Source organism: Jatropha curcas, chromosome 7 (assembly GCF_041381405.1).
Source record: "Jatropha curcas cultivar XTBG-Jc1 chromosome 7, XTBG_Jcur_1.0, whole genome shotgun sequence".
In the NCBI taxonomy this organism is placed as follows: domain Eukaryota; kingdom Viridiplantae; phylum Streptophyta; class Magnoliopsida; order Malpighiales; family Euphorbiaceae; genus Jatropha; species Jatropha curcas.
Window position 1 is genome coordinate 23,624,143 of NC_143157.1, and position 22,656 is coordinate 23,646,798.

General features: G+C 27.7%; 2 protein-coding genes across 4 annotated transcripts; one reads left to right on the top strand and one right to left on the bottom strand.

Moving 5' to 3' along the window:
- Positions 1–1,011: 1,011 nt before the first annotated feature.
- LOC105633233 ((-)-germacrene D synthase) lies at positions 1,012–5,760 on the bottom strand. Of its 3 annotated transcripts, XM_089724361.1 has the most exons (8): positions 5,546–5,760; positions 4,543–4,807; positions 4,069–4,441; positions 3,473–3,691; positions 3,244–3,388; positions 3,016–3,177; positions 1,937–2,023; positions 1,012–1,373 (listed from the first exon to the last, which is right to left on the bottom strand). In XM_089724361.1, exons 1-8 carry the CDS (start codon positions 5,675–5,677, stop codon positions 1,083–1,085), a joined length of 1,674 nt encoding a protein of 557 aa, XP_089580487.1. In that variant the 5' UTR covers positions 5,678–5,760; the 3' UTR covers positions 1,012–1,082. The 3 variants fall into 3 exon arrangements, with proteins under 3 accessions (XP_089580487.1, XP_089580486.1, XP_020534466.1); XM_089724360.1 differs by lacking the exon at positions 1,937–2,023 and having other exon boundaries at positions 2,929–3,177; XM_020678807.3 differs by lacking the exons at positions 1,012–1,373; positions 1,937–2,023 and adding an exon at positions 2,246–2,784 and having other exon boundaries at positions 2,929–3,177.
- A 14,311-nt stretch (positions 5,761–20,071) lies between these two features.
- LOC105633235 (premnaspirodiene oxygenase) lies at positions 20,072–21,892 on the top strand. The gene is made up of 2 exons (XM_012215812.4): positions 20,072–20,987; positions 21,116–21,892. Exons 1-2 carry the CDS (start codon positions 20,100–20,102, stop codon positions 21,746–21,748), a joined length of 1,521 nt encoding a protein of 506 aa, XP_012071202.1. The 5' UTR covers positions 20,072–20,099; the 3' UTR covers positions 21,749–21,892.
- Positions 21,893–22,656: the final 764 nt, after the last annotated feature.

The window sequence follows — 22,656 nt, forward strand, 5'->3', positions numbered from 1 at the left end:
TTGTTTCTTTTATAGGCTGTCCTATATATACGCAAGTCATCAGTTGTGCTATACGTTCAATTTGCAAATTTTCGGTTTATTATTGGTCACAAGTCTTCTATTTCTCTGCACACAAATTGTAACCACGTAAAGGGATGGAGGACCTGGACTGGACCAATGACCAATGGCAATAACAACAAACGTAGAAAGCAAGTGAATATATATATATATATATATATATATGTTCATGGCCAAACATCAGCCAACAACACAACAGAAGATAAACAAAAGTGTTCCTTTTCTCTTCTCATAACTTTTTATAATTTTATATAATGTTTTCACGAAGATGTCCTAGTATTATGACATTTGTACTTCAACATTTAGCCCACTTTTTATATTTATGTCATGTTTCTTTTTCTTTTTCTTTTTTTTTTTAAAATCTAATTTGAGAAAGTATATTACATGTAGTCTTCTTCTTTTTTTTAGGAAATCTGTTTTACTTATAGCCAAATTTTAATTATTGGGAATTTTACCATAAGTATCAATTTTTTAAATTTTTATACAGTAAATAAAAAAGAAATTTATAAATATTTCTTACCATATACTGAAAAAAGAAAAAGACAAAACACCAACTTTTTTTTGACTAACTTAGTTTATGGAACCATCCATATACCGTTTCTAGGCAAGAAATTTTCCGTATATATGTTTTATTCTCAACAATATTTCTATTTGATTATTTATTGAAAGTTATATCTAATGTTAATGTAAGTATCTATTAAGAAAATCTAGACAAAAATTTATTGTTCAATATATGAAAATATAAACAATTCTACCTTTGTGGAATGGAAGGAGTATATAAATTTTATAATTTCACTTTTTTTCTCCTTTAACTATTGTTTTAGTTTCAAATATATTTTAATTATCTTTCCTCATATCACATACATTATAGTTTGTTTACATTATAGTTTGTTTGATAAAATATGACGCCATGTAATCAAATAATTTTTGAATATTAAAATTACAATAAACGACTTACCAAAAACGAAATCTAAAAATTTCCTCTAATTTCGAAACATAGAACAACCAACCTAGCATACAAGCAATTATAACACAGGATCAATGAGTAAAGAAGAAACAAAGTCTTTTAATACACCTTCAGCATGTGTGTAGCCATCTTCAGACTTGTACAATACATCTATCACTCGGGCAAGATTGAGGATTCTCAACAAGATAGGCATTGGGACAGAAGTTGGGAAGAGAAACTCTTCGTTAATATCCTTCCATGCATTTACAATTTGCTTTCGAAATTCTTCAATAGTTTCTTCTTCCGTCACACCATATTGTTTCATGTAACACTCAATGCTAGAGGCCACATGCCCTCTTTCTTGCTCAAACTACATATTACAAAAAAAATAAGAATTACTAAAATTTTTTGTTTCTATTTTTAAAAAATACCATTTTATATAATGTTCTAAAAATTGTTATTTAAAATAATGCCACATAATTATATAAGTAGGAGTCCGTTTGTTTTCACAAAATAATTTGTCTGTAAAATTTTTTTTTTTTTTAATTTTTTGATATTTGGAGTGCTAAAGAAAATTAGTCAGCATAAAATATTTTAGAAAAATGACTTCCAAGAAAGAGTAGACAAAGTTATTATAACCTTATAAACACGCATGTTTTAATTTATAAATCAACGGTAGCCACCCCACCCAATCACTGGTCACCATGAGCCATGAACGACTTATAATTTGTGATTTTTCATGCTTTTATTCTTACGGGGTCGAAATCGCTTACGATCCCAACCAACACTTGTTGGTATTTTAATTAACTTTTAATATTGCAATCAAATAACAGAAAATGAATTATATTTAAAAAATATTTTTTAAAGAAAATATTTTCTAAAAATAAATTATTTTACATGAACAAACAGATTCCAGATGTAGCTAATACGTACCTTGTGGGACACAATATCATCCATAAGTCTACAAATTATTTTAGAGGCTTTAAGAATTTTCGGATCACTAAATAGCCAATCAAACGACTCCTTAGTTACAATATCTCCCATTTCAATAAGGGATGTGGACCAATAATTTGAAAGAATAAAATATAAATAATTTTTTTAAAAAATTTATTTTCATTGGGTTAGTGACCAATAATTTCTAGGTGGAGTTATAGACTGTTTAGGCAAATATTTTCCTGCAAGATGTGATGTATGAATGAAAATTACATTTCAACTGCAGCTGTAAAAAGTTGAAACTCTTGAAGCGTACCAAAGACATCATATATATCATCAATGATAGAGGTGATAGCAATCACTTTATTTGGCTGTGCCAAAAGATCAATCTACAACTTAAAAATGAGTAATGCATTTACCTCCATTCCAGTGCCTGGAATGCCTTATATATATATATATATATATATATATATATATATATATATATATATATATATATATATTTATTTATTCAACAAAGGTAACCCAAAACCTCCTCTCCAAAATTAGCAATATCAACTCATTGGATCAATGAGCAACGAGGTGATTCCATCAATTGCAACTTTACCAACATGTGTGTAATTATCTCCATCTTTGTATAGAATATCCATTACACGAGCAAGATTCAGGGGACGCATGAGGAGTGGCATTGGCCATGCTGCTGTTGGTTTAAGCAACTCCTGGTTAATATCCTTCCAAGCATTCATTATTTGCTTATTAAACTCATTGCATGCTTCTTCTTCTGTCACCCCATATTCTCTCTTGTAGCATTCAATTGCAGAGGCAATTTTCCCTGTTTCTTTCTCTAACTGCCAATACAAATGTTGAATTATAATTCAACTATCAATATATTTTTGAAATTGATAAACTATAGTATCTTATATATAACAAATTTACAATATTTATCGGTTACAAGTATCAATATTTGAGTAACTGATCGGTGTACGTAATACCTTATAGGAAACAATGTCATCCATGAGCCTGCTGATGGTGGATCCAGCTCTAACTATCTTAGGTTCATTGGAGATCCAATCCAAGGCCTCTTTTGTAGCAATATCTCCCATTCCAACGAAAGACGTTACAGTGAGCATAGGATTCCCGCTTGATACTAAAGCCACACCCATGTACTCCTCCATACTTGGTACATATCCTTCATGGAGCCATTTCGCTTCAGCATAATAAGATCTGACAAATTCTTTCATCTACATATGAACAAAAATTAAGAAAAAGGAGAAAACGTTTCTAATAACAAATTATATTTAGCATACCGCTCCTATAGCATATTGAATGCGATCGAATTTTCCTTCCTTGGCTAGCTCTTCCTCTATTTCACGATAGACTTCTCGAAGTGCTTTATAAACGTGTTTCATGTACTCTGGAAGTGGTTCTGTATACAAATCTATGACTTCCCACCTGATATTATGAATTCCAAATTGAGCTTTCCGAACTTATTTGAAGTAGAAAAAAAAAAAAAAAATGAATACATATCAAATTAACCTTTGAATTATCTCCGTAAGTAGTGTAAGTTCTTCAAGTGACCCATAAACATCATAGATGTCATCAAGAACAGAAGCCAAAGCAATTATTTTGGTCAAAATCCTCCTAGCAAAAGAGTATTGAGGTTCATGGAACACTGATAATATCCAAAAGTAACACTCAACGATCCTGTCTCTTGCAAATGGTAGCTTTGTTGCAAAATTTAAATCTTTCCACCACCTGAAATTATTGAATCATGCATTGGTTATAACAGTAAGCTTTTGACTCGGTAATACTGAAACATGTCTATATATAGTGAAAATATTATATATAAACAATATACACTAAAATTTTAGACATTATTATATTTGTTGGAAAGTGAATATCACATTGATCAATATATAATAAAATACTTCTTACTAAATTAAATAGGTAGTTGATTGTTCCAAAAAAAAAAAAAAAAGTTAGGTAGTTGACTTAATAAAAACCAATTGGTTTTGAGAAATTTTATTTGAACATTCACTACTCGCTTATCAGCTATATGTGTAGCAAGTATCAACTTATATTATTTCCTTTTATTTAGTGTATCAAATAAATTCCGAAATAAAACTACTTACCTGAAGATCTCACTTAGCTCCTTCTTATGCAATGATTGTAACAAGTTGAAATCTAGTTTCGCCATCTTCAGTAAAGCTTTATTGTGAGAACAATCTTCTTGGTAGAAGGAAACATATCTTCTAGCTTCTAGTCTTGGTAAGCGCTTCCGAATCGACTGCTTTAGGGCTTCAGAGATTTGATATGAAAGAGGATAGTCTAAGTTAGTTGCTGCCCATTCAAGGTTAATGGTGGTAAATTCAAGTGCTTCATCCAGTGTATTTTCTCCATGCACTCGTACATGTGTAGCTTCATACAGCTCTAGCATGCCTTTCGCGTCACAAACTAAGGATTTCTTGAAGTTTCCTTCATCATCTTTGAATTGGTTGAACACTTCTGTGAAATAATAGATCAATAATATTAGAGTTATATATTTTATTTTTGGTTAATTACTCTTCCACTCGAACATGAACTTGTAGCCTATATATATTACTTACCGCATGATGCATTAAAACCTTGTTGTCTAAGTAATCGGAATCTTAGTGCAATAGTATAGAGATCATTCTCATTATCATCATTTTCATGATATAATTTTTCTAATTCATCTTCTATCTCTTTCTCAAAATGGTAATCCACTCCCAGTCGTTGGATTGCATCTATTAATTGCAATTTCTGAAGAGAGTTATTGGTGGTGACAACTAGAGTTCTTCTTACTTCTTCTTTTAGCTCTTCAAGCTGATGGTGTGTAGCATTATCTATTGTCTGCGAAAACAATTTAAACATCTTAAGCTCTATTTATTTTCGAAAAATACCTTATCTTTGGAAATATTTTTTTTTTCAAATTTGGTCACAATATTGAAAACTAATAAAAAATATTAAAATATATAACTTAATTATAAGACCATAAAAATATTTATAACTATAGAAATTTCGTATTTTAAATTATTTATTGTTAACTAAGATAAAAGTAAAAAAAAAATTAAATTAAATTATCATAGTAGCCATGGTCACTGGCTAGTAATGGGTGATTAATAAATTAAGAAAATATGCATGTATAAGATTATAATAAGTTTTTTAATGTTCAGAAAATATTTTCTACTCTTGAAAATAGAAAATTATGGCTTAATTTTCATTTGAATATGAAAATATTTTTCATTGACTTATTTTCTAAATACTCTATATATATATATATATATATATATTTTAGATAAGTTATTTTCTAAAGACAAACGGAGTCTTAGTGTATTATAAATGAAACTATATAAAACTTTATAAGGAATAACAAAAGATAAAAAATATCGTATAACTAATTTCATAAGCATGCATATTGGTTTTCACGAAACTTTATGAGGTTTTTTTAACGAAATATTGGTTTTCTATATCATGAGGTCACTGTCAAAAATGAAATATTAGCCCAAGAACGAAAAAAGAAAAAAAAAAAAAAAGGAAATACTGATATAATAAAAGAAGAAAGTTGAGTAAATAAAATGAGAAATTTACCATGAAGTTAGAATCATAGGAGAGGAATCGATCACCCCAAATATTAGGATGATAATTGGCAGATCGACGATTGATTGTAGGGATAAGAGCAGAAGATGCTGTTCCACTATTTGTTATACTAGACGGTTTCATTCTTCAATTTTTGGTTATGTTTATAAGTGATGAAGTTGGTGATTTAGTTGCCTTCTGCTACTTCAATGGCTTGTAAATGTGGAGTTTTTGCTCAGGTATTTATACAAAAGAAAAGATAAATTTATGTAGACTCGCTCGACGACTCTATTAATGTGCCAAACTATTTAGAAATATCTATTGAGAATCAGTGATAGTTAGTGGTCCTTGGCTAATACTTGGTCTATTAGTGGTCATCTTGCTCATCTATGGCTCCATGAAAAAGTCCTTGCCATCATTAGATGACTTTCATAGTTTCTATAAAACGTTTTTCAAACTTTTTTTTATACTATCTCGATTGCATAATTCTTGTCACATTTAGAATTTTACGTTCTTTAAAAAAATTATTAAATTTATCGAAGTTCCAATAAATTTTTGAATAAATTGATTATATTACTCTTAATTTAATATTAATTCTCTAAGAAAACCATTAAATTGAAGTAATAATTATTGGTCATATGCAAAGAGTAAACATGGAAAAAAGAGATTTATTACTTCTTGAAATCACAAATGTGACGAGTATTTTAGAACAAACTATTTTCTCAAATGTTGACTATATTCATTATATACTCATATTAAAGTATAAGTTTTTATTAAATTAAAATAAAAACTATTTGTAATGCTACTTATTATGTGCATAATTTCATTTTTATATAATGAATTAGTCTTAAATTGAATTGATAATGGTAATTATTTTGGCTACAGTAATACTATTACTTGACAATGTATTATTTTGGCTACAATAGTACTATTACTTAACATATAGTTGTAGTTTTTTTAGTTTCCTAAACAATATTTTCTTTTAAGTCAGATAGATTTAGGATATAAAACAAAAAAATATGAAGAAAATTAAAAATGCTTAATCATCAAGAGGCCACTTATTTATTGCAAGGGAGATATAAATCTCTTACTAAATTAAAATGATAATCGTTACAAATTGTTCAATAACAAAAACAAAAATAAAAAAGAAAAATAAAAAATTATTATTAAGAATAAAACTTTTTTCATAGTTCACCTATCAAAAAAGTTTCAATATACATAAATATATAAATATATCGATAAAATATTATATATATTTCTAAAATTAAAATTTTAAACTCTTCGTCAATCCTACACATATGTTCATTTTATTTAAAATAAATTTTGAAAAGTAAAAATTTTAAAAGATTTAGTTATGTTTATTCTCTTTCAATTTCTTTTGTTAAAAAATATACCTAATCAAATTATACAAATATAAAAAAATATTAATAAAATTTTTTTTTATAAAATATTATGTATATTCTATTTGAAAATTTATTTTTTTGAAAAATATATCCAATCAAATCATATAAATATAAAGAAAAAAATATTAATAAAAATAATATATTTTTTCTTTTTTATACTTCTCTCCCAAATAAAATATTTTAAATTATAATGAAAATAGAATAAAATATTTAAAAAATAAAATATAAAAATTTTCAAATATCTTCTTGTCATATATATTTATTAAAAATAAATTTTAAAAAATATTCTTTCCGTCCCATTTTGTTTGCATAGTTTGATAAAACACGCATATTAAGAATTTAATCAACAAAAGTTATTTTGTCATTCTTTACTCTTAATAACTCATGAAGATATTCTAAAAGTTATTATGAAAAAAATAATTGTTTACATCTTCAAATTTAAAGACCTTGCAAACATTTTGGGACATCCAAAAAAAGAATAACAAGCAAACAAAATGAGACAGAGGGAGTAAAACTTAAAATTTTAAAATACTTAATTATCTATATATATTTATTTTAAAAAATAATTTTTATAAATATATCCAATCAAGTAATAAAATGTTAATTGGCTATGATTAAGATTATTTTAGCATATTCTAAATTTCATTAAGGACACTATCAGAAATATTGTTATCGCCCCTCCTATTCCAAGATTTATATAGCACTATTATTTTTTATGACTTGCATTGCATGTTGATTATGCTCGTTATATACTCATTTTTACGTTCTTTTAATTATTTTATCTATATAATATTGAAGTATAAATTTTTATTAGATTAAAAGAAATACAATTGGTTAATCTATAGTATATTTTATCCTAGAAACTATTTGTAATGCTACTTCATATGTACTCAATTTATTTTTATATAAACTTTAACTCTATCCATATACCAAATCTTTTGGTCCCTAATTTATAAATATGGGTTCTTGAAACCCTAATAGGTGCCCAAAAAAGAAAATCAAGTCATCACTCAATCTTTAATCCTCTTCTCAACCCAAATCAATATCTATATATAAATATCATAAAAACTAATAATAAATTATTTTTTATTGCTAGGTAAAAAAAATGAAAAGATTATCTGAACTGATAATGGTAATCACTTGGACTATAGTGGTAGTATTACTTATCCAATGCATTAGAGAAATGCATATATGCATATATACATAAATTCTTAAAATACTAATAAGTGACTCAAAACAGATATATATAGTTCTAGTTTTTTTTTCTAGTTTCATAAATATTATTTTCTTTCAAATCAAACAAATTTAGAATATAGAAGAAAACATATTAAAAAAAAGTAAAAATACTTAACCATCAAAAGGCCATATAAATCTCTAATTAAATTAAAATGATAGTAGTTAAAAATTAATTCAGTAATGAAAAACAAATAAAAAATAAAAAATAAAAAAATTATTATTAATGATAAAACTCTTTTCAAAACTCAAGCATCAACATATAATAAAAACAAATTATATTAAAAAATATTAATTTGAATTTTAAAAATAACTCATTCTTCAATTAGAAAAGCCATAATTTAATGAAATTTAATGTTGATGGATAAAAAAAGAATTTAAAATCAACTGAATAAATGAAAATTTCAAAGCAAATCATGCTACGACTAAATATTAGACAGTTAATAAATTTATTTAAGTATTTAGTTTCTCTATTGTTCTAAGTTGTGAATTTAAAATAAATAAATAAATTAATTAGCTAATAAAAAAATGACATAACAGAAATGATCATTGTATTCAAATAAACTCTCAATTTTTTTACAACCATACAAAAAATATACTTTTTTTTTATCTCTCTCCTAAATAAAATAGTTTAAATTATTATCAAAATAAAATTAAATATTAAAAATAAAATATAAAAATATTCAAATGTGTCATCTATATATATCTTAACAAATAAATTTTAAAAAAATTAAAAATTAAAAATTCTTAATTGTCTATATATTAATTAATAAAAAAAAGATTGCATAAAAGAAAAAAAAAATATATATCTAAAAACATTTCTTTTTGAAGAAAAAAAAAAGAAAGATTATCTAAATTCCACAACTTAACACATGTACAACTTGACATGTGGCTTTATCTCGCTTAATAGCCAGGTGACAACCCAAATTAGGCAAACAATTGGGCAAGAGAATGGACCAAGAATTGACACATAAAACCAATTAAGCTCCTCCAAATTAGGCAAAATTGATTGTGTCAATTTATTTGCCATGTTTGAAAATTAAAAGTTAAAAATAAAAATTTTCTCCTAACGTTATTATTTATTTAGTCTGTGAATTTAATGTGTCAAAAAAAAAAAAAACACATTGTCTATCACGCTCTCTACTTTCAGAGGGTGTGTTGGACAATGTGACTTGGCTTTTTATTTTATTTTTTTTCTATTTATTCATTTTTTTATTTTTCTTTATGCATTTTTTATTTGCTTAAACTTCTTCTTGCATTGAAACTGATTTCTTTTTTGTGCATTGGAGAACCATTTTAAAAATCTAACATCTGAAAATACACATTCAGCAACATCACAATCCACAACTTCTATTTATTAAAACACATTAAATACAATCCATGGTTGCATTAGAGATGCTCTAAGCAATCTCAATCACCATGCACTCTTTCTTTATATATGTTTTTCCTGATATATATCTCTCTGTACAACACCACAATGAGAGCCATTTCTATGACGTTTTCTTGAAAAGAATACTGAAATTTCATTTTTATGTCTTTCATAAATAAAATATTATGTATATTTTATTTGAAAATTTTATTTTGTAAAAATATATTCAATTAAATTATATTAACATAAAGAAAAAAATATACTATTTTCTCTTTTTATCTCTCTTCTAAATAAAATATTTTAAATTATAATCAAAATCAAATAAAAATATTTAAAAAATAAAATATAAAAATGTTTAAACGTCTCATTATCATATATATTTATTAAAAAATAATTTAAAAAAAATAAAACTTAAAATTTTGAAATTCATAATTATCTACTTGCATTTATTTAAAAAAAATTTACAAATTATATCCAATTAACTAATAAAATGTAATTTTATAATTAGCTATGATTAACATTATTTTAGGATAATCCAAATTTTGTTAAAGGCGATATGGAAAATCTCAAAATCCCCTTATTCCCACATTTACATATAGTATAAATATATACTGTAGATATTTTTATTAAAAAGGGGTAATGCAGCACTTGGAAGAAGCAGGTGCTATAAAAAAACTGGAGTAACTCTATTTATGGTTAAAAATAATTAATAATTAATAATAATTAATAAAATAATAAAAATAATTGATAATTGAATAAAATAGGAAGAATTTTCAAAACTTGAACGTGGGCTGAAAATATAAACTGCCCATATTTCACCTTTTTTTGACAAAAAACACTCCACTTGGCCATAAAATTGCAAAATGCTCATTCATTTTCTTGGTCAGTGCATGTCCCATTCAAACAGACCCAAAAGATAATATGAGCATAAAATAAAAACTACATATGTAGGAAATTAGGGAAATTTGTTGTATTATTTAAACTCTGTCTTCCACATAATTGTCAATATAAACGAATAAATTCCTATCCAAAAATTAAAAGTTCATAAAAAAATTCAGTAATAGCCGGCGGTCTTCTTTTGCTTACCAAGAGCCAACGCAAACCTAGAAAATTAATAAAGAAAAGGGTACTCAATTGAGGAATAATCAAAGGTATAGAATAGAAATACAGGAGAAAAAAGAGAAATTGCTACTAGAAATTGCACTTGAAGAGGTTGTTCCACTTGGAATAAGATCAAGGGATGGTAAATCCAGAGAAAAATTTGGATAGGACGAGTTGGAGAAGAATTCTGTGATATTAAGAAAAATTATGAGTAAATTTAATTATATTTGATTTTAAGTTGGCTAACGTGTGAGGGATGCACGCTAAAAAAAGAAAATATGAGCATTTTGTAATTTTATAGCCAAGGTGGAGTGCATTTTGTTAACAAAGGTGAAAAATGGGCAATTCGTATTTCCAAGGGGCATTTTGAACCTTCTTCCAATAAAATATTTAATATAATTTGATTTTTCTTATATATTCATATGCTTTTCTATAGAATTTAAATAAAGATATTAACATATTCAAAAATTGAATACAAAATTTATAACAATTTAAAAACTTTAATTTTTATTATTAAAAATAAGTTCTCAACAAAAGTAATAACTTTTTATTAAAAATAAATAATTATAATTATAATAAAAACTAAATTAAACCAACTTATGAGGGTGAGCATAAGTTAAAATTTGAATATATAAATTGTTAGACTTAAGATTATAACATTTTATATATAAATACAGAGTTTAGAGAATTTGAAAAATTAATTACAATTGTTAAGGAATAACATTGATAGCACAAAAAATAACATTAATATTGAGTTGAAATTGATAAATAAAATAAAATAAATATATTAATGATTGACAATAATAAGTCTAACTATGAATGTTTGATCTAAGTTTGACATAAAATGATTTTATATTTAATTGGACATATTAGATTGCTAATTGATTTTTTTAGAATATCTTTTTATTGCATTCAAATAATAAAATAAACGATAATAGTGTTATGTATATTTATATTATATAATATATATTGTTTTTTTAAGCTAATATCGATAAAATTTGAATAAGCTTCTATTCAAAGTAATAAGGAGAAAAATTGACAATAACCCAACTAAAAATTGTGATTACATAGATATAATTAATTATCCAAAAACGAATCTATTTATTTTTCTCATATATTCAGGAATTGGCTTTTATAAAATAAACATTGAAAGCATGCATAACAAAATATACAAAGTGTACATATCAATATTATTTTAAAATTTTCAAATTTTATTAAACGCCTCATCGAAAATCTCATTATTATTTCTTATTTTCATATTTATATAGAGTATAAATATAAATATAATAAAACTGTGGTTTCTTTCGGATACTTTCGAATAGATGTGAATTTATGAATGAAAATCGAATGATTTAATATCTGCATTGTTTTTAATGAATTGTTGGCGAGTCAAGGGTATGTAACCCAATAAAAATCAATTACTCCATGGAATAATCGATGCATTTAAGATATTGAACTGTCATTCCAATGGACTCGATATGATCAATTCAATCGTCAATATCTTTTATTGGAACGATAGATATTCTTATCTCGAGGAGTAATATACCACCGTGTGGAAAATAAAGGAATATTAACAATGAAGAAACAAAGGTCACCAGGTAAACAACACGACAACAATCTGATATGACTGATACCAAATCTAAATAAAAAATATGGGAATATTCACGGCTTTAAAAACATTTAAAAGTCGTAACATTTAAAAGTCGATTCACGGCTTTAAAAACATCCACACAAACTTAACAAATATCCAAGACGAAGCAACAAGTGCAGTGGTGAAAATAAGGGGTGGCTGGCGGTAGCCGCCGCCTCCCCTAATTTTAAATTTTTTTTTAAAAAATTACCTTATAAAATATAAAAAAATTTTATTTTTTACTTATAAAATAGTGATTTTTTTTTATATCACCCACTGTAAATTTTAAAAATTTTTTTTCGGCCCCTCGTAAGTATTTTTTTTGGTTCCGCCACTGAACAAGTGCCAAAGGAGTCTAACTTTTACAATTCCTTTCTTCATTCTTCATATAGATTCTTTGGTTAACTCTTATGGGTCCACATCACTCACCACTTGCACAAGTTTAGACTGAAAAGCTGTCTCTACCGCCCAAAGAAATGATGAAAAGCCGTCTCATGAAGTTAGGTGCAATGTTCCTTCAAAACTGCAGCGTTTTTGTTCCAAACGATCTATCAAAAGATCATTTCACATATTGCTTTGCAATTGGTCCACATTCTTCCACGTTAATCAACTCTCCTTCTTTCTTTCTCTTTGGGCTGGACGTGCGTTGGGCTTTGGAGTTGTATGGTTGTTAGGAGTATTAGTTGGACTTCAACAGCAGCAAGACTTCAAGAGCTTCATTTGCATTGATGAGGTGCGGATTGGATCACAATTGGTCCATTTTCGCTTTAAATAGCAAATGTTGATGTTGCTCATGTGCCAACAAAATAAAAGAGAGAAAACTAAGCAAAATTGAATTTTATTCTTATTTTTATATTCAAAATGTAACTGAATTAAATTAAAAAAAATGATAAAATATATGCATATTTTGTTGTTATCGCATTTTTACAGAATTTTGGATTATAAAATCGATTTGAACTTTGAAGTCCTCTACATATAATTAACATGGACATAAAAAAAGACAACTACTTTTAGTCCTTTCCTAATGCTATGCATCATTTACTAAAACAGTAATCTCATTATTGTTTATTCTTGCACAACCAACAATTGTTAACCATTTGGCATTAAGGCGTATTCTCAAAATATCGGTATCGACTGATGTGGCAATAAGCGCATAATTTGATAATATGCTAATTTGTTAACTATTAATAGATAAAATTATCTCTTTCACTTTTGAATCCCAAACAATTTCGATTTGGGGTAAGTACACAATTAATGATTTAAAGTCATTTGTTTTCCATTTCTAAGTTTGTAGTCTTCACAATAGGTTTAATTACATTGTAGACACCAATTAATGCTTCATTTATTTCATACACCCTGGAAGCCAAGCAATATGGCCTCAATATTATACTTCATGCGTTACAAAAAGATAGTTCATATTTCTTTTTTAGTTTGTTCCAAAATATAGTCCACTTTCCTTTTTTTGTATTGTAGTTAATCCTTAAATTGTTTATTATACTCTTATTAAATTTTATTTTATTTTCAATAACCCTCATTAATTCTTATTTATTATTCAAATGTGATAATTGCTAATGTGTTATTTAAGATGAGCATAATAAAAGTTATATAAATAAAATTATCTTTCAACCATATTTCTTAATCTTTGTGAAAATAGAAAGTGGACTATCTTTTCAGGATAGAGAAATATCAAAATCACATAAAATACACACATATCTATATCTAGACCATATTTAGTACTCCCTTCAGCTCATAAAGGTAGGGTTTTTTTTTTTTTTTTAATTGGTCTTAAGTTGGATGTCACTTTCATTTTTGAAAATGTAACTAATTTCTTAATTCTTTAATATACCTCTATTTAATGTTTTATTATTAACAATTTTCATTCAAGTCTTTAGTGAAAGTAATATGTAATACTCACTCCGTCTCATTTTGTTTGTATGGTTTGACAAAACACGCATATTAAGAATTTAGTCAATAAAATTTATTTGGTCCTTTTTACTCTTAACTTATTGAAGATATTAATAAAAGTCTCTCATTTAATGAAGAATCATAAATGTTATTATAGAAAAAATAATTGTTCATATGTTTAAATTTAGAAACATTGCAAACATTTTGGAACATCCGAAAAAGAAATAATAAGTACATAAAATGGAACGGAGAGAGTATTAATTTAGGGCTCAACGAAGACAGTGCATTAGTGAGTTCCATATAAATCAAACCAAATAAATTAGATTTATTAAAAGGAGCAAAATCGAATTGAAATTATGTATAAAATTGAAAAGATTCAGTTTAATTTCATTCAATTCATTTTTTGGTTTTTCTTTGAACCGAATTTTTCGACTTTTACAATAGAATCCAAAATCAAATTTAATATTTTACAATTAAATTGAATCAAACCGATCAATTTGGTTTGATTGAGTCAATTTGATCAAATAGTGCTGCAACCTACTCATAATCAGCATTCCACAGTTCTGTTTCCTGTATAGGTCAGCTTTGCAGCGAAGTCCAAAATTGTTCACCACCTAAGTCAAAATTTTTGCTTAAGCTAAGCTTGCCTTATTTGAAGTCAAATTTGCACAAATTCTAAGGAAGTAATGTTTATTTTTATTTGGAAATAATAAATCTAATCTCACAAAAGTTGAAAATACACACGCACAAAAGTCTAGTAAAAATCCAAATAAAAATACAAAACACATTCTAAGAACTTGCTTATTCAACTAATCTTTTATTTATTTTAATTCACTGAAGCATTCATGTTTATTTTTACTTCACATATTATTATTTAATTAATTAGATAAAATATTATAGCTTTTAAATTAAAAGAAAATTACAGAATATAGATTTTAATTGTATTTGAGATTGGTTTACATATTTCCATCATATACTTTTTACCGTTATCAAAAAAAGAAAAGTAGTATTTTCGTTAATTTTTTTTTCTGAGAAACTTGACGATTCATTGAAGAAAAATATAATTTAAGTAAATCATAATATTCTTATAGAAATGAGAAATATAAATATAGAAAATTAGAACCTTCTACTTATAGATTTTCTTGACAAAAGATGTTAATCTTCCGTATAAAAACTGATATATTTTCAAACAAGAAGGAAAAAAGTTTCTACAATATTGTTTGAACTTTTTCTTTTAAAAAACTTGTTACAATTAACACCTACAAAAAAAATTTAATATAGCAAACTTAAATAGAGGAACATGTCACACGCTATATTCCCAAATGCAATATCATAAATGCGGTATTGAGATTCTCAATTAGCAAAATTTGTGCCAGGCGGGTTGAAGTAGATGATGCATAAGCAGTTTACTTGGACAATAATGTTTTATGAACTTCAATTATTTATTCAATCTTATAATACATGGACATTGTTGTTTTATAAACTTTATTTATTCAATCTTACAATTCATCATGAAGTTTATCATTTTCATCTTTCATTCACCTAGATGCCAGGATCTATAAAATCACAATTATAAATATGCAATGTAACAAATATACATATGTAGTACCAACAAATGTTGACGAGGGCAGTAAGCGAGCTCGATCTCTAAGGTAAAAATATAAGTTAATTCATGAAAAGTGAACTTGTTGAAAGAGTAAAGACATTTACTCTCTATAGTCTGAGGGGTTAATTAAAACCTAGCTCCCAGTTCTGAAAAGAAAAATTTTATTCAGATAGTTAATAAGTGAAAAAACCAAATCTAATACCAGTTCTGAATCTTTTTAACTTACTGACTAGGTGAAGTATTGTATGGAATGGGAATCAAGTGTAGTTCATTTTTTATCCTAGCTGTAGCACCAAAAGCTTCAGACATGTCTAATTGATGTAGTTTCATTCCGTTGGGTAGTTTCCAATCAAAATGGTATAATAAATTTGCAAGTACAAGTTCAACAACAGCCATGCCATATGTTATACCAGGACATATCCTTTTTCCAGCACCATATGGAATAAAATTCAAAGTCCTTCCCTCTAAAATCAATGGAATTATTCAGAAATCTCTCAGGATAAAATTTCTCAGCTTCAGTCCAGTAACGAGTATCTCTTACAATTGCCCACCTGTTAATAATGATTTTGGTGTTGATTGGTACTTCATACCCATCGATCTCCACTGCCTCTAGGCATTCTCTTGGATCAAGTAAAGGGGCTGCAGGATGTAACCTTAAAGTTTCTTTAATAACTAATTTCAGGTACTTCAATTCATCAAATCTTGTTTCATCTATATTTTCTTTTTGATTATAATACTTGCCTTATCTCGTCTTGTTTCTTTTTTCATCACTCTTGAATCTTTTAACATTTCTGACATTGCCCAATCAATTACTGTAGCAGACGTTTCGGTTCCAGCTAGGAACATGTCCTAAAAAATTATAATTAAACTTTCATATCTATAAAAATTGCAAAACAATTGAATAATCACTTCAGCATATAAAAATACCCAATAGTAATTATGATACTCACCAGCATGTCTGCTTTGATGTGTTCCGTTGTCAAGGGGATTTCAAGATTACCATTATCTTGAAGATTCAAAAGAACATAAACAAGATCATCTTCTTTTCCTTCAGAATTACTTTTACCTAATCTCTTATTTTCTTTATGTTCATTAATTATATTTTCTAGCAATGTTTTTTACTTAATTTTTGTTTATATAAATAATGCATATATATATATATATATATATATATATATATATATATATATATATATATATATATATATATGCACACACCAGGCAGGTATGTCCTGTCTTTATATTATACTTGTCTAAACCGAGTTTACAGATCTACTCCAAACCAACAAATATATAATTTTTTAAAATATTATTTCCATTTTGTCTTTTGTCCAAAAATACTGTCATTTCAATGATAATTTATTTTTTATTAATTTAGTTATGGGTCATCCAATGCAGGGGTGGCCATATTACGGTTCCGGGAACCGGAACCGTCGGTTCGAACCGGTCCGGAACCGTAACCGGAACCGGTGAGAACCGGAACTGGGCCGAACTGGAACCAAAACTGGAGATTTTCGGTTCGGTTCCGGTTCCAGAGAACCGGTCGAAACTGGACTGGAACTGCCGGTTCCCCATCCGGTTAGAACCGCCAGTTCGAACCGGTGGTTCTAGCCGTTATAAACTATCAGGTTTGTTTTTTTTTTTTTTTTAAATTTTGTTGTGAAATCTCTTAATTCAGTTGAAGAATTTTTTTTAAAAAAATAATTATGTTCAAGTCTTTAAAAAAATAAATTTAATTGAAGTATTTTTTAATTTTTTAGGTGTATTTTTTTTACAAATAACTTTCACAAATTTATTAAATTTTGAAAACCGGTCTTCAAAATTTAAAATTTAAAATTATGCGATTCGCTGGAAAACTAATCGGAACCATCGGTTTATCACCGTATTGGAATCGGAACCGGAACTTTTCGGTTCGGTTGCGGTTCCAGTTTTTTTGGAACCGGAACCGCCGGTTCCAGAACCGTGTCCACCCCTATTGTTGCTGCGCATGAGAGAATAAGAGGTAAGAAATGAGCCAATCAAAAGAAATTAGCCAAATAGGAGAGAGAATCAGTAAACATTAGCCACTAGTGTTACTATAACACAAAGGGAGTAAGAGCAAAAGATTTTGACGAGCTTGGGATGTGAGCACCGTAGCCAACCAATACTAAATAAATCCCAAAGTTTGTCATGTATGCCTTTTATTCCTTTTGTGTATTTTCTTAGTGTTAATAAATTTGTAATAATGCTAGGCTAAATATTTAGATCTAGTTATAGGAATTATCTATTAATTTAAAATGCAACATTGAATAGCTTGATTTATAATGCTTAAACTTCTGATTTAATGTATTTGAACTCAATGTCTGTAAATTTGTCGATACCCATATTTGTATGATTTTAGATTTGTTTGTTAGATCGAGAGGTTGACAATCTAGATCGGATCCCACATATTAAACCTAGAATTTTAGACCTAGAGATAAGCTAAGTTCTCTGAGGGTGAAAAGAATTAACACCAACTTAATGAGTTTTAATTGTGCTATGTTACGAGAGTAGATGTTGCACAATTTCAACATTTCACTCAAACTCGAGAGAGGAATGTGGATACCCTAAGTTAGTTTTCCTTTAGGAATTGATAGAATAACGTTAAAATCATATTAAGCTACGACAGCAGATGTCATGTGGTTTTAATGGTCCATTTAAACTCGAGGGAGGAATTTGAACACCATAAATCAATTGTTCATGGTTTGCATTAAAGAATTATTAGAAATCCCATAGTTAGATTGTCTCAACTATTATTTGCTTGAATTTACTTTTGATTATCTTCACTTGCTAATTTTAATTGCAACTTAGTTTAAATCAATTCTACTTTATCCAGTTTTCCTAATAATTGTCAAACATAAAACATTAATAGCCTATTCCTCAATCTCTATGGGACGATAATCTTTTTTACTACTTGTACGACCCGTGTACTTACGGAGCGAATATATTCAGAAAAGGAAATACAACGAACAAAATGAAATCAAATCAAATAGAAGTTCATCATGAACCGGATCAAATCAATCCAAATTGGTTTGATTCAAAACTATTTGGTAGGATTTTAATTACTTTCCTTTGATTTTAAGATTCTTCAAACCAAATTGTACTGAATAAACTTTTGGTTCCTCCATTAATCGAAAATTATAAAATTTGTTAGAAAACTATTAAATTGATTCAAACCGGACAAGCATGGTTCAGTTCAGTTTTCATTAACTGAACCATTTGCCAGCCCTAATTGTAGCTTTAAATGCTTTGTTTGATAAAATTATTATCTGCTGGATATATTATTGATTAAAATTGTCATTCTCTTCCAGAAATGATGAAGGATTCAATAAAGGCGGGTAATAAGTCTTGACTTTTCTCTATTTCTCATGTCTAAGTTAATTTCAATTACTTTACTTGATAAAATTTTGTCATTGCTGACTTACCTGTTAATATTATTGATTCAATTGTTGTCAACTTATATAGAAATTATAATGTATTCGTAATAAGTCTAAGACGTTTCTTTATTTTAAGCGTGGTTTAAGTTAGTTACACAGAAAAAAAAATTTATCAACTCTAATTCTATATTAAAAAATATCAATTCTACAAATATCTAATGTTTTCTTAGTGGGTACATCGAGAAATAACAATAAAGGAGTCAAGCCACGCGTTAGATATTAAAAGTTAAAAAAAAATTAATCAAATTTAGCTGATAAGCTTTAATCAGCTTATTAATATTGAATAAATGAGTAAAACTTGATTAATAAAATATATTTCATGAGCTGGTTTATGAACCTCCGTATAACTTATAATTATAAGATTGACCTATAAAATTATACTTTTCAATTTACAGAAATTTTTTATTGAACACTACTATTTATAAAATTTGATCAATTAAATTAGTATTGTACAGTTATAAAATGTGAAATTATTATTTTAAAAGTCACAATATATAACCTTACACCAAATCAAAATTTCAAATAAAAAAGAAAAAAATATAAAAAAATTATTGTTGATAGTACAAAAAGATGTACAATATTATAAAAATTTATGACTTTAGAGCACACAATATGTCATTCACAAATTTTGAGGTGTGACAATGTTTTTTTTTATTATTATTATTACTTTTTATTTTTTAGATACAGCGGGCTATTTTTGAATTTAGCTGGAAGTCTTTGGATGAAGTAGCATCCATGCTGCAGACGTAAACTTAACAGAAGAACCTACGATTGGACTGTGACTATATATATATATATATATATAGTAGGTACTTATCAAGAACAATTATCAAGTAGGTATTACAAAAACACAATCTATTTACAATGGAGTATATGCCAGAATTCTCTATTTTCTCAGCCTTGTTCACTTTCCTCTTATTCGTCTTTATTCTACAAAGAAAGCCCAAAACTTCCTCCCATAAATTAGTCCCAGGGCCATGGAAGCTACCAATAATAGGAAACATGCATCAGCTCTTCGGCTCTCTGCCTCAGCATCGCCTAAGGGATTTATCAAAAAAATACGGCCCTGTAATGCATATCAAACTCGGCCAAGTTTCCAATATTGTCGTTTCTTCGCCCGAAGCTGCCAAACAAGTTATGAAAACTCATGACATCATTTTCTTGCAAAGGCCTTTTCTCCTTGCGGCGGAGATTCTCATGTATAACTTCAAAGACATAGCTTTTGCCCCTTACGGTGATAGTTGGCGACAGATGCGTAAAATTTGTACGCTTGAGCTATTGAGCACAAAACGGGTAAGATCATTTAGACCAATCCGAGAAGACGAGGTATCAACTTTTATCAGAACAATTTCAAGTTCCTCCAAAGTTAACCTTGGTAGGATGGTATTTGCTTTATCAAACACCATTACTTTAAGGTCTGCATTTGGTAAGGTTTCCGAACGAAAAGAGGCTTTCTTGCCACTTGTGCAGAAAATTGTGCAGGTGCTAGAAGGTTTTAGTGTTGCTGATGTTTTCCCTTCTGTTAGATTTCTTCATAGAATTACTGGGATGAGGGGTAAATTGGAGAAGTTGCATCAAGAAACGGACATAATGCTTGAAAATATAATTAATGAACATAGAGAAAATAAGCGATTAGGTAGAAGCAATTCTGAGGGCAAAGAAGATGATCTTGTTGATGTTCTTTTGAATATTCAGGATAGTGATAATCTTGAATTCCCCTTGACGATGGAACATATAAAAGCAGTCATGCTGGTGAGTATAATTACTAATGGGTATCGTATTTATCACATATTTGAGATCTTAGGGTTAAATGATTATTTAGTTGTTTTGAAAGTATAAATTTTTATATATACTAAAGTTTAATGATTATTATTGTTTAGGACATGTTCCTGGGTGGAACCGAAACATCTGCTGCAACAATTGAGTGGGCAATGGCAGAAATGGTAAAAGATCCAAGAGTGTTGGAAAAAGCACAAAAAGAGGTAAGGCAGGTATTTAATCATAAAGAAAATATTATAGATGAAACAAGACTTGATGAATTGAAGTATCTAAAGTTAGTTATTAAAGAAACTTTAAGATTACACCCTCCAGTTCCTTTGCTTGTTCCAAGACAAAGTCTAGATGCAGTGGAGATCGATGGGTATAAATTACCAATCAACACCAAAGTCATTATTAATGCATGGGCACTTGGAAGAGATAGTCGTCATTGGAATGAAGCTGAGAAATTTTATCCAGAGAGATTTCAGAATAATTCTATTGATTTTAAAGGGAATGACTTCCAATTTATTCCATTCGGTGCCGGAAGAAGGATGTGTCCTGGTGTGGGATATGGTATGGCTCTTGTTGAGCTTGCACTTGCAAATCTGCTATACCATTTTGATTGGAAACTGCCAAATGGATTGGAACCACATCTTTTAGACATGTCTGATTCTTTTGGAGCTTCAGCTAGGAGAAAACATGAGTTACACTTGATTCCCATTCCATATAACTCTTCACCCAGTCCAGTCAAGTAGTATTAGATCAGCTATAGCAGTTATGCTTTGAAAAATTTAAAACAAATGCTTGTTATTTCAATGTATTTCTTAATTAAGAGGTTAAATAGATTAATTGATTCATTATGGATCATTATCTATGTAATAGTTCAATTTTGATAAATAATATATTTGATTTAAATTAATAAATTGTTCATGTGACACTATATTACTGCAAAACAAAGAAGTAGCAGATTCTTCAGCTTCAACTCACTTGCCACAAATTGTTAATTAACGTATCAGAAGAGTATTATTATGCATATCATATGAAATGAACATTAATTCTTTAGAATTTGTGCAAATTGACTTCAAAAATGGCAAACGCTAGCTTAAGCAAAAATTTTCACTTAGGTGGTGGACAATTTTGTACTTCGCTGCAAAGCTGACCTATATAGGAGACAGAATTGTGGAATGCTTCTTCTGAATTGTGCAAAACTGATCTTTTACCAAAATTTTTTAAAAAATGAATCGAATCGAATGCATGTTTATCAAGAACTGAATCCAATTGGTTTGACTCAAAATTATCTAGTAGTATTTAGATCGGTTCCCTTTGGTTTTTTAAGATTCTTCAAAACAAATTGAACTGAATAAAATTTTTAGTTTTTTCTCCATTACTCGAAAATAAAATTGGTTAGATAAATAATTCAAACCGAATTAACCATGGTTCAGTTCGGTTTCAAATTAATTGAAACATTGGCTGGCCCAGCGCTAATCATATCTTCAAATGCTTTCGTTTGATAAAATTCTTTTATGATGGCTTATTGTTTGATATATTATATTAAATTGTCATTGTTTTCCAGAAACGATAACGAATTCAAGAATGGAGGGTAGTAAGTCTTGATTTTTCTATATTCTTATGTCTAGGTTAATTTCAAATACTTTGTTTCATA

Bases quoted from the DNA above. Each gene is read 5' to 3' on its own strand.
- LOC105633233 (XM_020678807.3), bottom strand. From the start codon at position 5,677: ATGAAACCGTCTAGTATAACAAATAGTGGAACAGCATCTTCTGCTCTT. The intron at 4,808-5,545 runs GTAAATTTCTCA...TTGTTTTCGCAG, and splicing joins CCTATGATTCTAACTTCATG to ACAATAGATAATGCTACACA. The intron at 3,389-3,472 runs GTTAATTTGATA...TCATAATATCAG, and splicing joins CTTACGGAGATAATTCAAAG to GTGGGAAGTCATAGATTTGT.
- LOC105633235 (XM_012215812.4), top strand. From the start codon at position 20,100: ATGGAGTATATGCCAGAATTCTCTATTTTCTCAGCCTTGTTCACTTTC. The intron at 20,988-21,115 runs GTGAGTATAATT...ATTATTGTTTAG, and splicing joins ATATAAAAGCAGTCATGCTG to GACATGTTCCTGGGTGGAAC.